This window comes from Toxorhynchites rutilus, chromosome 2 (assembly GCF_029784135.1).
Source record: "Toxorhynchites rutilus septentrionalis strain SRP chromosome 2, ASM2978413v1, whole genome shotgun sequence".
Classification (NCBI taxonomy): domain Eukaryota; kingdom Metazoa; phylum Arthropoda; class Insecta; order Diptera; family Culicidae; genus Toxorhynchites; species Toxorhynchites rutilus.
Window position 1 is genome coordinate 192,268,806 of NC_073745.1, and position 15,197 is coordinate 192,284,002.

A 15,197-nucleotide genomic window follows, 5' to 3' on the forward strand; every position below is an offset into this window, starting at 1 on the left:
CCCTTGTAAATTCTTAGCTAATACTAACATAGGTATCGGGTCCAATTCCCGATCGGGCTAGGGTCTTCCCGAGTTGGAAGTTTTTTCGACACGCCATGGAACAAATAATAACTTAAATTATTCTTTCGTTCGGTAATCTATGTCTGCGAGGTAACCAGTGCGTTTTTTTTTACAATTCAATTTGAATACTGGTTATTACCATCAAGATAACTCATCCCGCTCAAACCTTTGCAGGGAAATGAGGTGGGAAAAAAACAAAGTACAACTTCATTTTTGCCGGAGCTCCAAAAAAATGATTTTAAAAAAAGGACGGTAAAAAAATGAATTACTTCAACTAGGAAATTTGTAATATTCGACATTAAAATATCCCAAAAATTAACTTTTTTTATTGTTGAATTGATTTGAAAATTATTAGTAATTGAAATTCTTTTTTATTTGCTCTAGGTTGGACGTATTGCAGCAGATCATGCATTAGTTGGAGGACACAAAGGACCTGTTTTGGACATCGCCTGGTGTCCGCACAATGACAATGTTATCGCCTCCGGATCGGAGGATTGTGTTGTCAAGGTAAGATTAGCACACGAACATAGAATACAGAATGTATGTACTTTCTGGGGTATGAACCTAAGGAATATTTAATAAATTCTAAAAAATATTGTTGACGCAGACAGTTTTTTTTTCTGAGTAGTCAGTTCATTTCAGAAAATTAAACTTCAAACAGTATTCAACAATTTTCTCATTATAGGTGTGGCAAATCCCGGATGGCGGTCTATCACGAACAATGACTGACCCAGTAGTGGATCTGGTATATCACCAGCGGAGAGTTGGTTTGGTGTTATGGCATCCCTCCGCACTTAATGTACTACTTACAGCCGGATCAGATAACTTAATAGTTGTCTGGAATGTTGGAACCGGTGAGGTTCTAGTGCGTATAGAATGTCATCCGGATACGATTTACAGTGCGTGTTGGAACTGGGATGGTTCCCAGCTGGTAACGACATGTAAAGATAAGAAGATTCGCATACTCAATCCACGGACGGGTGAAATACTGAATGAAGCTATCGCACACGAAGGCTCGAAAGCGACACGTGCAATATTTTTACGACACGGACTGATCTTCACTACAGGCTTCAACCGATCCTCGGAGCGACAGTACTCTTTGCGAGCGCCGGACGCCTTAGGAGATCCCATTGTGATGGTAGATTTGGATACATCAAACGGTGTAATGTTCCCCCTGTACGATCCGGACACTAATCTGATTTACTTGTGTGGCAAAGGTGATTCTGTCATCCGCTACTTCGAAGTAACACCGGAACAGCCATTCGTGCATTATATCAATCAGTTCCAGACACCAGACTCGCAGCGAGCTATTGGCATGATTCCGAAGCGCGGTTGTGATGTCAGTACTTGTGAGGTGGCAAGGTTTTACCGGCTCAACAATAGCGGTTTGTGCCAAGTGATCTCAATGACAGTGCCTCGAAAGAGTGAACTCTTCCAGGAAGACCTCTATCCAGATACACTTGCGGACGAAGCGTCGATATCGGCGGAAGATTGGATATCCGGTGTCGATGCCGATCCCCAACTTGTATCCCTCAAAGTAAGTCTCAGAATATCGTTTCTGCGGTTTTTACCACAATACAGACATCGCAAGAAAAGGACTAAGCTAGTTACCATACATATAAGGTTTAGTAAAGAGGAATCCATTATTTTTGCATGAAATTGTAGGGTTTGTGTGAATGATCTGAATCAGGTGAAATATTATTTGCTGTGTTCGATAACTTGCCATTCTAAAGTAAATTCCAATATGCAAACCTCTCGGCTTCTTTAAACTTATGTAACTGAGCCTGTAAAAATAAACGAATTTATTAAAAAAAAGCATAACCTCGTCCCTATTAGCAAAATTAATCGATCGATAATTTATCGACCTGCACGTGGTGCATCTTTTTCATAGAAGTTATCTATTGGAAAATAATGGATTCCTTTTTATTACCACTTATGTTATCATTTCTAGACTACATGCATCCAAAGCAGCTCATTTAATCTTTCTTAAGTCAGCTCTAACTGATTTTCTAACTTTAATGTCTGAGCTTGGATCCTTTTCTGCGCAAACTACACTAGAACAACCTAATTAATGGTAATTAACTGCATCCAATAATACTACAACCGAGTTTTGTATGAATTTTCGCGCATGCTATTGACGACAATATGTGTTATTGTGGCTTGTTGTTTTTGTGTATTTGACTATGTATAGAAGCTGACAAACAGAGACTATTTGATCAACAACTTGGGTTCGATGCTCCTTATTACACGGCTTCAAATGTTATTCTCATAGTGTTAGACAATAAAGAGAAAACAAATGGTTTCTAGAGTTTGTGAGAACACATTGAGCCATCAATAATGTTCTACGAGCTTTTTGTATTATGAGAACTGCAAACAAGCTTGAAGAAAACACCCGTTTATTGCACTAACATGTAAAACTCTACTTTATTCGAAGTATTTTTCATCTATAGATATAATGGAAGTGCGGGTAATACGGACAGTGAGGGTAATATGGGCAGGTGATTGATTTGTATATTTACATTTTGCATTACAGATTTCTGTAAATGAGAACACCTTCTACATGTTATTCTATAATATTTAAACCACCCCATAGCAATGAATACACTTTTGGTGTAAAAGGAAAACAAAAACCGAAAATTGTACTGGTGGGGTAAAACAGACAGTTGCCAGTAGGAGTGAGATGGACTGTGAGAAGTCTGTTTAATCTATTCCTACAGACTGCCCTGCGTCTTCAAACGGAAATCAAATCGCCAAAGATGGACTGTCTAGAAGCTGACTGGAATCAAACGCAAAATAGTTGAGGGTCTATCCGTTTATACTGCAGAAAAGCACAATACCACTTCTAGGTGGATGATTTCGATTTATTCATCATTTAACGAACATTCGTGATGAGTTCAGACCTTGGTTGAATAAATTATTATACCTCTCACGAACGATAAACCTCTACGCTTCGTACATTATAAACCTGTCCATATTACCCACTTCGACAAAAATGTTGTCTGGTCTGTTTTAATTTCAGTAAAACACATTGAAAAACTTTTTTTAACATTCGGTCGATTAAGTCCAAAAACAGTATATTGAATTGCAAGAAACTGCATTCAAGCTTTGGGAAACAGGAGTTTCCAAAAATATAATTGAAATTTATCTTAACATGACCGTATTATCCCTACCTTCCCTACATTTTTTCCCGCCTCTCTGGTCATTTGTGGATGCCATGGCAAAAGAATTGTTCCTCTTCAGAAGCAAACTATTCATCAAGCTATTTTCCCACATTTTCGAAAGAATTGAAGCGCTGCTCAGCAAGTGCGTGTCCAAAGTCAGAAGAAGCCAAGTCCACTGAGTAAGCCAAATGTGAAAGAATTTTCCAACCGAATTACTCAATCGTTTCCTTGGCCGGTTTTGCAGTATGTGAAGGAGCATTATCATGCAATAAAATCACATTGGGCCTGATCACGAACGTCACTTTACGATGAAAAAGAAGTGAATTGTATATAACGTTATTACGGCTCTCACCGTGTGTGTAGAATCCGAAAGAGTTCATCCGTCGTGACAGCTTTGATGAACTCGGTGTTATTATGAATACCACGATACTGTCACGTCACGGGGAAAAACAAGTATATTTGTCACTTGTGTTTTAAATGGTGAAAGCTAGTCACGCGGAATGGAGTAAGTTTAATTTCGGATTCATTTAGCTTTTTTGCTAACATTTTGAATCTTGACTTGCTTTAAGAGAAAGAAAAGATATACAAACAGCAATTTACCCGCTTGGTGGCATTTTTAGAACGAAATCCTGACGTATCCAGAGAACGTAAATTTGTTTATTTGGATTCGATAAATGCGCTATGGGATATAATTGAGGACTAGAAATGTAGCTCCCGTAGACCGATTGAAACATGGCGAAAGGTCTAATTTCGATTGCCCTAAATGAATAGAAATTTTTTGTTTCTATTTTAAGGATAAGACTAACAGAGAGTTGCAACCCCATAAAATGGCAATGGAGGCCACTGGCCCAAAACGATAATTATGATTGATTATGTATAGAATTGATTTGTTCATATTTTGAATATAAAATAATAACTGTAATGTTTTTCGAACATTGCAGAGCTGATTTCTATCATTGCAAAGCTTTTAAATTAATAATTTTTAAATTATTCTCTAGTTCTTTTTCCATAACTCCATCCGTCTAAAGAAAATCTGGATCATTTTCTACTTTTGGCAAATTCCTTGAAACTCATCCGATGTCCCATATGAAAATTATGCTTCTGACCGACGCTACTGATCAGTTTCTGTTTAAATAGTTATATCAAACCTCATGTCCTGTATATCAAATTACACGAGAACGTGAATGATAAGAGGATTAAACTTCAGAATCTCATATGGAAGTAGCTCAAATTATACTGATCATGAGATGGATAAATTCGGGTTTATTCTGAGATATAGAAGATATTATTATTCATCAAATTTGTAGAAACGGTTCTTTAAAAATGATTCTAACGTTGACCTATACTCTCTCTTCTCGCTCTTCTCGCTCTTCAAACGAGTAAGTCAGAGCTGAGTACAAAAGTATGCGAGATGAGATATCGATTATTAAACTCAAGTATTGCTCCTCATCTTAGAACCAGCGTTTGATTCAGCAAACTAACGCGCCAAGCAATTGATTCATGGAATGAGTCCGAATAGTTGGCATTGAAATACCGATTCATCGAGGTATAATCGCAAACTTGTCATTCTAAAACATACGTTCAATTGAATGGAATATTATCTCATACACTTATTAATTTTACCTACATAACGTTCTAACGTCCGAAATTATGCAACCGACATAACTTTTGAACGCCCGAAACTTTGCAGCTGACATGTCTCTTATAAACGGGAATGAACTCTTTCACTTCACGGAGTTTATTTTTACACGTGACAATGATAATAGACACAAAGGGCTTGATCACGAACGTCACTTCACGGTGAAAACGAAGTGAATTGTATACAACCTTATTACGGCTGTCACCGTGTGTGTAGAATCCAGAAGAGTTCATCCGTCGTTACAACTTTGATGAACTAGGTGTTATTATGAATATCACGATACTATCAGGTCACGGAGAAAAGCAGGTATATTTGTCACTTTTGTTTTAGATGGTGAAAGCTAGTCGCGCGGAATAGAGTAAGTTTAATTTCGTATTTATTTAGCTAACATTTTGGATCTTGTCTTGTCTTGTTTAAGAACCAAAAGATAAACAAAAGGCAATTTACCCGCCTGGTGGCATTTTTAGAACGAAATTCTCACGTATCCAGAGGACGTAAATTTGTTTATTTGGATTCGGTAAATGCGCTATGGGATGTAAATAAGGATTAGAAATGTAGTTCCCGTAGGCCCATTGAAACATGGCGGAAGTCTACTTCCGATTGTCATGAGAGAACAGAAATTTTTTGTTTCTATTTTTAGGATTAGACTAAGAGAGAGTTACAACACCATAAAATGGCAATGGAGGCCACTGGCCCAAATGCGATCATGATTGATTATGTATAATATTGATTTGTTGATATTTTGAATATGAAATAATAACTGTAAAGTTTTTCTAACATTGCAAAGCTAGTTTTTTGTAATTCAAACATTCACAAGTGGCGGACCAGACCAGAATCAGGACGATAGTTATAACTTTTTACGTTATAGATATTTTCAACAGTATTGTTTTGACATACTTTGAATGAAAGGATATTAAAAAAGTGATAAGTTTCAAACAAGGAAAAAATGAGTCTATCATTGCAAAGCATTCACAAGATAATGAAATTCTTCTCTGGTTCTTTTTCCATAATTTTGATATCCGTCTAAAGAAAATCTGAATCACTATACGCTTTTGTCAAATCCCTTGAAACCCACCAGATGTTTTCTATGAAGATTATGCTTCTGACCGACGCTGCTGACCAGTTTCTGTTTAAATAATTAAATCAAACCTCATGTCCCGTATATCAAATTACTCGAGAATGGGAAGGATAAGATGATTAAACTTCAGAATCCCATATGGGAGTAGCTCAGATTATAGTGATCGTGAGATGGATAAATTCGGGTTTGTTCTGATATATAGAAGATATTATTATTCATCAAAATTGTAGAAACGGTTCATAAAAATTATTCTAAATATTTTTCATTATTAAAACGAGTAAGACAGAGCTAAGTACAAGAGTATGCGAGATTTCGATTATTAAACATAATAGTCATGTTTTATCTCTAGCGTAGAACTACATTCCCATATGTTCAACAACTGCATTATTCCCGAGCAACCAAGTATTCCTACTCATTTTTGAGCCAGCATTTGATTCAGCAAACTACCTCGAACCTCGATGATGGTATAATCGCAAACTCGTCATTCTAAAACATACGATTAATACAATGGAATATCATCTCATACGCTGTATTAATTTTACCTACATAACGTTCAAACGTCCGAAATTATGCAACCGACAGAACGTTCAAACACCCAACATTATGCAACCAACATGTCTCTTATAAACGGGAATGAACACTTTCACTTCACGGAGTTCATTTTCACACGCTACTGTCCGTGAAAATGATGATAGACACAAAAAGATTAAGTGAAATGTAAGTGACGTGGAAGCGTGCGTGACAGTGATGTTCGTGATCAGGTCCATTATGTTAACTTGTTGGTACTCTGATGAGCGTTTGAGACTTTTTCAATCTTTTTTCAGTTATTCTATGCCAAACCGATATAGTGATTCTCAGATTTTCGTGAAAAGTGATAGATCTGTTCTTCATCGCAAAATCGGGGCCATATTTTTTAATATTTTTTCTTGAAGGCTGAGGTTCAGAGAAGCAATTTTTTTTTTCGTTTTGAGTTATGATTTTTCAAACTTTTTCAAAAAAATATTATTTTTTAATTACTAGGCCGATTCAGATGATCGATGTATCAAATTAAACTTATGTAACTGAGCCCTTAAAAATAAACTAATTTAAATGAAATTCAAAATGCTCGTAAAACAGAATTGCTTCAACCAAAATCAAAAAAATTTGACGCCACAATTTTCAAAGCAGAGAACAGTCTGTCTACGCTTACTTGAGTTGGTGGCATGACAGTAATTGTTCGTGCAACATCCACGATGAGCACAGGAAACGTTGGAATCACTTCATATACTGTCATCTGTCAATAATAAACCTTTCATTCATTCCGATGTTTCACATAGTGCATCCTTGGCCATCGTTATTTGGCTCTCGTTGAGAACAATTCTGCTCCTTTGATCGATGTAAATTGCTGCTAACAATATAGGGTTAGCCAGGAGAGTACTTTCTCTTCTCTCCATGGACCGTACAACACCATCTACAATTGACCTTCTATCTTACAAAGGCGGAAAATCAGACTTCATTCCAACATAAACTTACCATGTATCAGTTCTTAAAGTTGAAGTGTTTTAGTTAGGTTGAAACGGTTGAAACAGCTAGTTCTCCAGATAGTTCGGTTTGTTTTCCCTTCACCTGATTCTCGGTAAGGGAAACATTTTCATTATCCAGACCATTGATGAAATTTCTGAGTTCAATTAGTCGCTGAATTGTGAGATATGTACTTTTTTAGCTATTGGTCTGTGAAATATTTTAGTGGATCAGTTTTCTGCGTCCATTGGATCGGAAAAAGGGGTATAGTCTGGACTTCATCCGCTTCCTCACTTTCCACGTCAGAAGGCCCTGGATCACGCTAGAGTGTGGCCGGCGGAGAAAGAGAAGTTGCATCGATCGTGGCTACAGATATAGATGCGGCGGTGTCTTTTTGAAGTGACATGTCCTGGACGTATCTTTTGTTCGCCTGTGCATGAGGTAAATGGTATATCCCATCTTTTTGGTATGGTGATAACACTTTTCGAAGACAGTTGTCCGTAAGTGGCCCAGATCGAAAAATGTGACCTGTATCGGATTTTCCTTTGGGAAGCGATGATGAGAAGCGTGTGGTTCTTGTGTGCGAGGCATAACCTATACTGACGGGTAGGCCATCGTTTGCGGTAGATGTAGACTGATGATAGTTCCTTCACTAGGATCGAACGTGTATGTCGTTAGATAAACTGAATGTTGTGTAGCTATCGAATAGGGACTATTCGGTTCTGATTGTGTTGGAAACTTGCCGGTGGTGCTTCCAGTTGTCCGATGTCAGCAAGCGCCAAACGAACTTCAGGTTGTCCCAGATCATATCCGGACGCGGCCGGCAAAGGGTTGAAAAGGAGAAAAGATATTGAAATGATTGTATCTACAGAAGTGTCCGTGTTGTCATTGCCATGTCGAATATCTTCGTCGGGTCTGGAGACTGAATCGAAATTATCACCGGAATATTTTTCGGTTGTGTCGAATATTTTCCGGTTGTGTCGAATATTTTCCGGTCTGTGTCACTTAAATACATAGGTACTGATGGTTGGTTCGTAAACTGATGTTTGGGTCCCGATTCCATAAACTACCTTTGATTCCGCAATGTTTCCTGCGTTATACGGGGAATACGGCCGCGTTTTGTTTAGTAAGCCAGACATCCAACTCTTAGCTGAAAACCTACATATAGCCAACAATAACGTCTAGAAAATACGGTCTTATTTGTGTGAAACTTGAAAAATCTCGTATTTATTTATTATTTATATGTTCATAAAATCGTTGATAAAAGATCGTCGCAATACTGCTTGAAAATGTGTTTAATTGAGGTACATGGGGACACGGTTTTTGGTTATAGATTACTGTCTCGAACCTAACCTCAATCGTCTGTTGCTTTTTTTCTTACGTGAATTTTGAAATTTCTATAGTGTTTCTTCTGGCCATCTTTGTTACAATCTTTTTCGCACTCACGAAGATTGCAGATTAAAAAAATCAATGGATCAATGCACGGCGCTTAACCTTACCTTCAGTTTTACGTTTATGTGTTGTTTGTTCCAGCTCCCATTCGTTAACATTGGACATGTGAAACAAAACACATAAAACTGTCAAATTGACGTCTCCGTGCAGTGGTCTATGCAGTGATCTATGCATTAGAATTTTTAATATTTTTCAACAATAGTATACCAATATTGTAATGAGCACATTCAATACCAAAACAATACTGCTCAAAATTACTTTGGCATTGAAATTTTCAAAATTTTGATATGGAAAAGTTATTTCTCTCCATGTTCTTGGTCTTTTTCGTTGATATTTTACTTCTTATATCAGGCCTATCCAAAGAAAATTTGATATCAAGATCAAAATGAGGCATCCTTAAGTATTTCCTCCTGCTCGAGAAAGTATTTTTGAAAAAAATATACACAGTATGCATATTAGCAAAATAAACATTATAGTGCATATGCATTTTTGTCGAGTATTTACCACATTACCTTTTTTATTACGAACTATCTGTCAAATAGGACAGACAAACAGCTATTTAGAATTAAGAAATCCATTGAGTCTACGAAAAATTAATATCCCATCGATGTAAACGGAAGCAAAATTACTTGGGTTTTATATTCATATCAATTAAAGTCAATGGAGCACACGGACTATGTGATCTTAACACTGAGTTAAGTGTTTAACAGAAGAAATATCGATCCATGATAAATACACCTTGGATTCGATCGAACGATAAATTTAAAAAAAACAAAATTGGTCAAGGGATAAGAAGGGTGAGAAAGGGATAATATTTATACATTGTGAATTTATTATACGTGAAGTGGATAAAAATGAAGTACACATATAAAAAAACTGGATAACATTTAAAAAAACTGGAAGATTTAAGGATTTAACTGTTTGACTGAATCGAGAAAAAAAACTGGATGAATCCAATGGAATTAAACTGGAACATTGGCAACGATGCCTATATAATCTCGGGTTGAGAGGCAGAAAAAAAGGTCGTGATAGAAAAAAAAACATCGATATCACCTTTCGAAACTAGTTCGGATAACAGTTTGTTCTTAGACAATGGCAACAATTTTTTTTTCTTGTGTTGTGTTGGTGTCAAGATGTTTCAGCGATATCAACTCTTCCGCAATGGTGGGAGACAAGGTTTGTATAACGTAGCAATTTCCTTCATCTTCAAGGCTGACCGAGATACGACTGCGAAGACTGCCCATTTGCAGTTGATTATCAACTTGGGCTGCCCCCACAAAATAGTCGGGAAGAGATTGATCCTCAGAAGGAGGAGATCGACAGAGAATACTCCACGGACAAATACCGTCATTGTCTTTCATGCTCATATGGCCAAATAATGTAGCCTAGATCCATTTATGTCCACGTACGGGTCAATGTTTGTCTGAGGCCTTTGTAGAACAGGCCTTAACCTTGATGACGCGTCAGACTGAATAATCTAGCGGATTAAGATCAAGACTGTATGGCGGTCACATATCCTTCGCCCAGAACGGCAGATTTCCCGGCAACCACTTCTGAGTGCGGTTCGAGATGTTGCACGGAGCCCCATCTTGTTGAAATACAACATTTGGCTTCGGGCCACCGGGACACTCTCACTGCTATTGAAATGTCTTTTTGTGACATTTGCGCATAGGACCAATCATGAATACGCTGCCACTTCGTCATGGTGCAACTGTCAAACTAAGGAAATGGGATTCTTTTACTCACAGCCTATTGTGATTTGGATTATAGCTTACGTGCATGTAAAGAACATCAAAACATTGTATGCACAGATGAAAGGGTAACCTTATTTGTACGATAGTGCCTACATTATTACGTATACGGTATTGATCATCTAAATTTATAATATCACTTTCAGAATAAGTCCCTTCTGAAACAATACACTTTTTCCAACGAACAATCCAGTCATTGAAACACTTTTTATAATTATTTTAAAAATTCTCTTCAGTTCACGCAGAGAATTCGTGATTATTTCTTCAATGCTGTAAAAAAGGGTCCCACGAAGCGGTGATTTGAACGTGGGATAAAAGCTTGATTGTTCAAACATGTCTTCAGCCACTTGATCACGATGAAAATTTTGAAGAAAATTGAGCTCTTTTTGCATTAGTTGTGCTGCGGCTTTTCTCATAGTGCAATTCCAAATGAAATCGAACTAAAAATGCATATTTTAAAAACTTGTATTTTTTATTCAAACGAAAGTTTGTATTCCGTTTGGGTTGGAGGAAAAGTGAGTTTTCCACAGCATTTGGGATTTTTTTGACTCAAGTGCAACTCTTGAAAAGGGCGTATCGATTTTAGTAAGAGAAATCTTTGATAATTTACATCTCAAAAACCGTACCGAAATAGTGTCTTAGAAAGAGTTATAGAGTATTGATTTTAAAACGTGAAAAAAATATACACTGAGAAAAAAATAGTTTTTTTTATTTACATAAAAAACGTTAATTTGCAATATCTAAAATACATATTTAATTTTTTTTTATTTTTCATATAAAATAGAAGTCATGTAGAAAATTTAAAAAATCAGTCTAAGATGGTGAAACTATTTTTGGAATTCTTGTATATTAACAATCATTTTTAGCCACAAATTATGAATCCTAATGTCTCGAGACTGGCGAGAGCAGTCAACGAGTACAGACGTGGTGTTTGGTCGCTCCGATCCTTTTTCTTTTTTTCCTAGAAGCGTCGGTAGTGTGATGCCAAAAAAAGGACTGTAATTTTGTGAAAAGTTTGAAGCGCTCGTTTGAAAGTGTATTTTCAGCTTTGTGAGTTTGAAGAAATGAACGCTTTAGAAACAGATCACTGAAACGCTAAACCTGGATCCGTTCGTTTGTTGACCTTTGTTTAAATTTTCAAATTTAATGCACCGAAGTGCTAGATTGTATGTGTGTATAGTGCTGAGCAGTTTTCCGAGCGAAAATCGGAGCAGGAGCGGAGAGCGGAGAATGAGAATCAGCTTTACGGCAGTGAAGATGGATTCTACAAAGCTAAGCATCTATTATTTTCTCTCTCTTTCTCTTAAATTATGCTTGAGTTCTTCATGAGCTCAGTTACGTGTCGTTATTATTTTTTTTTCATCGTGCGGATGTGTATGTCGAAATGATGCCCCTACGATCCAGAATTCCAGACGTTAAATAACGAATCACGATAAATAAAATCCGAATCGTTTGTTTTTTGGTTTTCACGAGTTTTATTTAGCTTAATTAATTGATATATTTTAATATTACGTTGCTATAGGATATTGATAGGATATCAAAATTTATTCATCCAGTTGATCAGCTAACATTGTCATTTAATTGAATGCACGGCTCGTCTTCTCGGAAGATCTAGATATTTTTCCGCTGTTTTCAAAGCGTAATATATCATGGATGCTTCTTCGCACGATCGCCAGCGTTAGTTTAATATCGAGATTTGTACCGAATATACTTGATCAAGGAAGTTATATGGTGATCTACATTATCATTACAGGCGTTTTTATTATTATTTTTACGTGTTTTTGAGATATCGTGAAGAATAGCAGTTCTCCCGGTTGTCTTGCTAGGTTGGTAAGTTGGGGAAGTTGTCTCGGTTACCTTCTCAGGTTTCCTAAAGATAACTCTCCGTTGTCGTGATTGAAGTTTTACGAAGCGTACACGTGATAAATAACGGAACATATCGCCGAGCCGATTGGTTTTATACGAGCTCTCGGTTACTTTCTCAGGTTTCCCAAATATAGCTCTCCGTCGTTGTGTAGAGCCCAGCGTTGGTCCCTAGGGGAGATTTTGATGCGCGCTGATTGGAGGGCGCAGCAGGAAAAAGTCGGGGTTAACGTGTTAAAATCTAATTACTAAAAATTAATAAAAAACAAAAATAATCAAAATTCTAAAAATCTAAGAATAAAAAATTTAAATCTGAAAACTTAAAAATTTTAATATTTAAAAATTCTAAAATTTAAAAATTTTCAAATTTTAAATTTTAGAATCACATCACTTACCGCAGTGAATCCTGATTTTTAACCATTCCCACTAACAACTATTCCTTCCATGATAAACGCTAGGGAACCACGCTATAGAGGCGACCCTTCTGGCCTTCGGGCGGCGAATATCATACTAACATTCCTTCCCTTCCCCTGGTGACTGTAAGGACGTGGCCGGCGTCGTTTTTGACCGTTTAAAGCTCGAATCACCGAAAATTGCACAACGAGAATGATTTGCTAGTCCCAAGCGTCATTCTGTGTGTTCTTTGTGCAATTTGGTTGGTTCAGGTCAATCACGGAGAGCAACTACGAATTGTACAGTCTATCCAAGCTCAAGCTCAAGCTCAAATTATGAATCCTAATGTCTCCTTCTAAATGCAACCATGTTCGAGATATTTAAAAAAATATTTCTAATTCATTGTCTTTTTTATAGTAAATGGGCTCTTTTAATATGTTTAACGTGTTATACCGCCATGTTCATGAAAATTTATGAATTTGCTTCTAATTTGCAATAACTTTTCCAAATACATCATTATGGTAAAACCTTATGTTTAGGAGTTACGTTGAAAACCATTATCGTTACGTTTTGTTTTAACCCACATGTCTTCAAATGTTTTTCAACGTAACTCCTAAACATATATATTTTCACCATAATGAATCGGAAAATATCATGTATACCATGTATTTGGAAAAGTTGTTGAAAATTATAAGCAAATTCATAAAATTTCATGAACATGGCGGTATAACACGACAAACATATTAGAAGAGCCTGTTTACTATAAAAAAGACAAATAAATTAATATTAAATAATTAAATAATATAAAAATAAATTTTTAAAATACCTTGTAAAAAAGCTTTATATCACTGAGTATTAGCTCACTATTTATTCTTCATTTCATGACATAAAACATCTCGTGACCATGATAGAATCATAATTCTTCCGGATAGAACACTGGAATGCTAATTTGTTGGTAACCGGAACGCAACTAGAGAAAATATACGCATTCATAACAATAAAACATTGATACATAAGTCAATCATATTATTGTTGAGCATGCCGCACATTCTAGTTCATGAATTTTGCTGAATCAGTAACGTCTCTAGAGCATGCATATAACCCCAGTGCACTAATACGTTTGTGAAAATCCAAATACAATACATAACTAAATAACAGCGCAGACCAGTCAGAAGTTCACACAATTCAAGCCCAAGTTACACATATTTAGTTTCTAAGGCACTCTTGTAGTATTATTAATGCAAGGACATGGTATGAAACCGCTCAATAGGACCGTGTTTTTGTTGAAAAGGGTGGCTACGTCTCGCAAGCGCAGAGCACTCAACTAACGGTGACGAAGAAGTCGAATGTATTAGATAAGATGCCCCCACGTGGACCAAAGAGCTCTCCGATGGCGGGAGCAGCAGCAACTTCTCCTGCTGTTTCGGTTGCAACGAACGGTTCCGCGGCTAACGGAACGAGCCCATCGACAGCGCAAGCAATCAATGCATTAAGTCAGCAGTCTCCGGTGATAGTTAGCGGAGTATCGGTAAGCATCATGTCATTCGTGTTGTTGAAATCTAAAACCTATCTTCTCTATCAACAATAGGAACAAGCATTGGCGGAACTGAAATCTAAATTCGAGGACGAATTCAGGAAACTAAAAGCCATCATTGTGAAGCATGAGAACCGTATCCGCTCTCTAGAGGCCACCATCAAGGTAATGGCGGATCGAGGCTTAACCGAAACCGACGGACCATTGCTCAACACCTCCACGCCCTCTCCCACCATTGTCGCGGGTAATCAATCAGCGTCTACTCAGGACGATCATCACGGAGACGGTAGTGGCCATTACACCAATGCCAATCTAGCGCCCGATGAGGTGTAGATTCTCGCCTTATGAACATAAAACCAGAACAAAACAAGGAACTGTCATACTCATGCAGTGTATTAGAAAAAAAAGAAACGAAATCATATATTTTTGATTATTGTATGTCAACTGTGCGACTAGTGGACGGTTACGTACACCAAAGTGTAAAAAAAATGCGAGCGCTCAAAAAAGTTTTTTTAATAATATAAAAAATTTAAATTGTGAACAGAAAAATATTTATTTGTAAACAATTTTATGTCGAAAAATGCAAGAGATGTTATCTTCGCAAAATTTATCTATTGTGAAGAAAGTTAAAAATGCCTTGTTGCTTTAAGCTAAACAACATACTTAAGATAGCAAAGAAAACCTATATTTAATTAAGTCATACTTTGTAAATTTGATATCAGAAACAGAAAAGAATGAAATTTATTAGAATTATTTTTTACTATAA

The 15,197-nt window shown here is 36.7% G+C and overlaps 1 protein-coding gene across 5 annotated transcripts in view; it reads left to right on the top strand.

The window, feature by feature from the left end:
* LOC129765168 (coronin-6) overlaps positions 1 to 15,197 on the top strand; it is a 35,928-nt gene extending 20,731 nt beyond the window's left edge. For 4 of the 5 annotated variants that reach the window (XM_055765084.1, XM_055765085.1, XM_055765083.1 and 1 more), the window contains exons 3-6: positions 445 to 567; positions 746 to 1,597; positions 14,168 to 14,425; positions 14,486 to 15,197. In XM_055765084.1, the coding sequence (XP_055621059.1) occupies positions 445 to 567; positions 746 to 1,597; positions 14,168 to 14,425; positions 14,486 to 14,764 (1,512 nt within the window). In that variant the 3' untranslated portion in view covers positions 14,765 to 15,197. The remainder of the gene's footprint in view (positions 1 to 444; positions 568 to 745; positions 1,598 to 14,167; positions 14,426 to 14,485) is intronic. The other variant, XM_055765087.1, reaches the window with a different exon arrangement.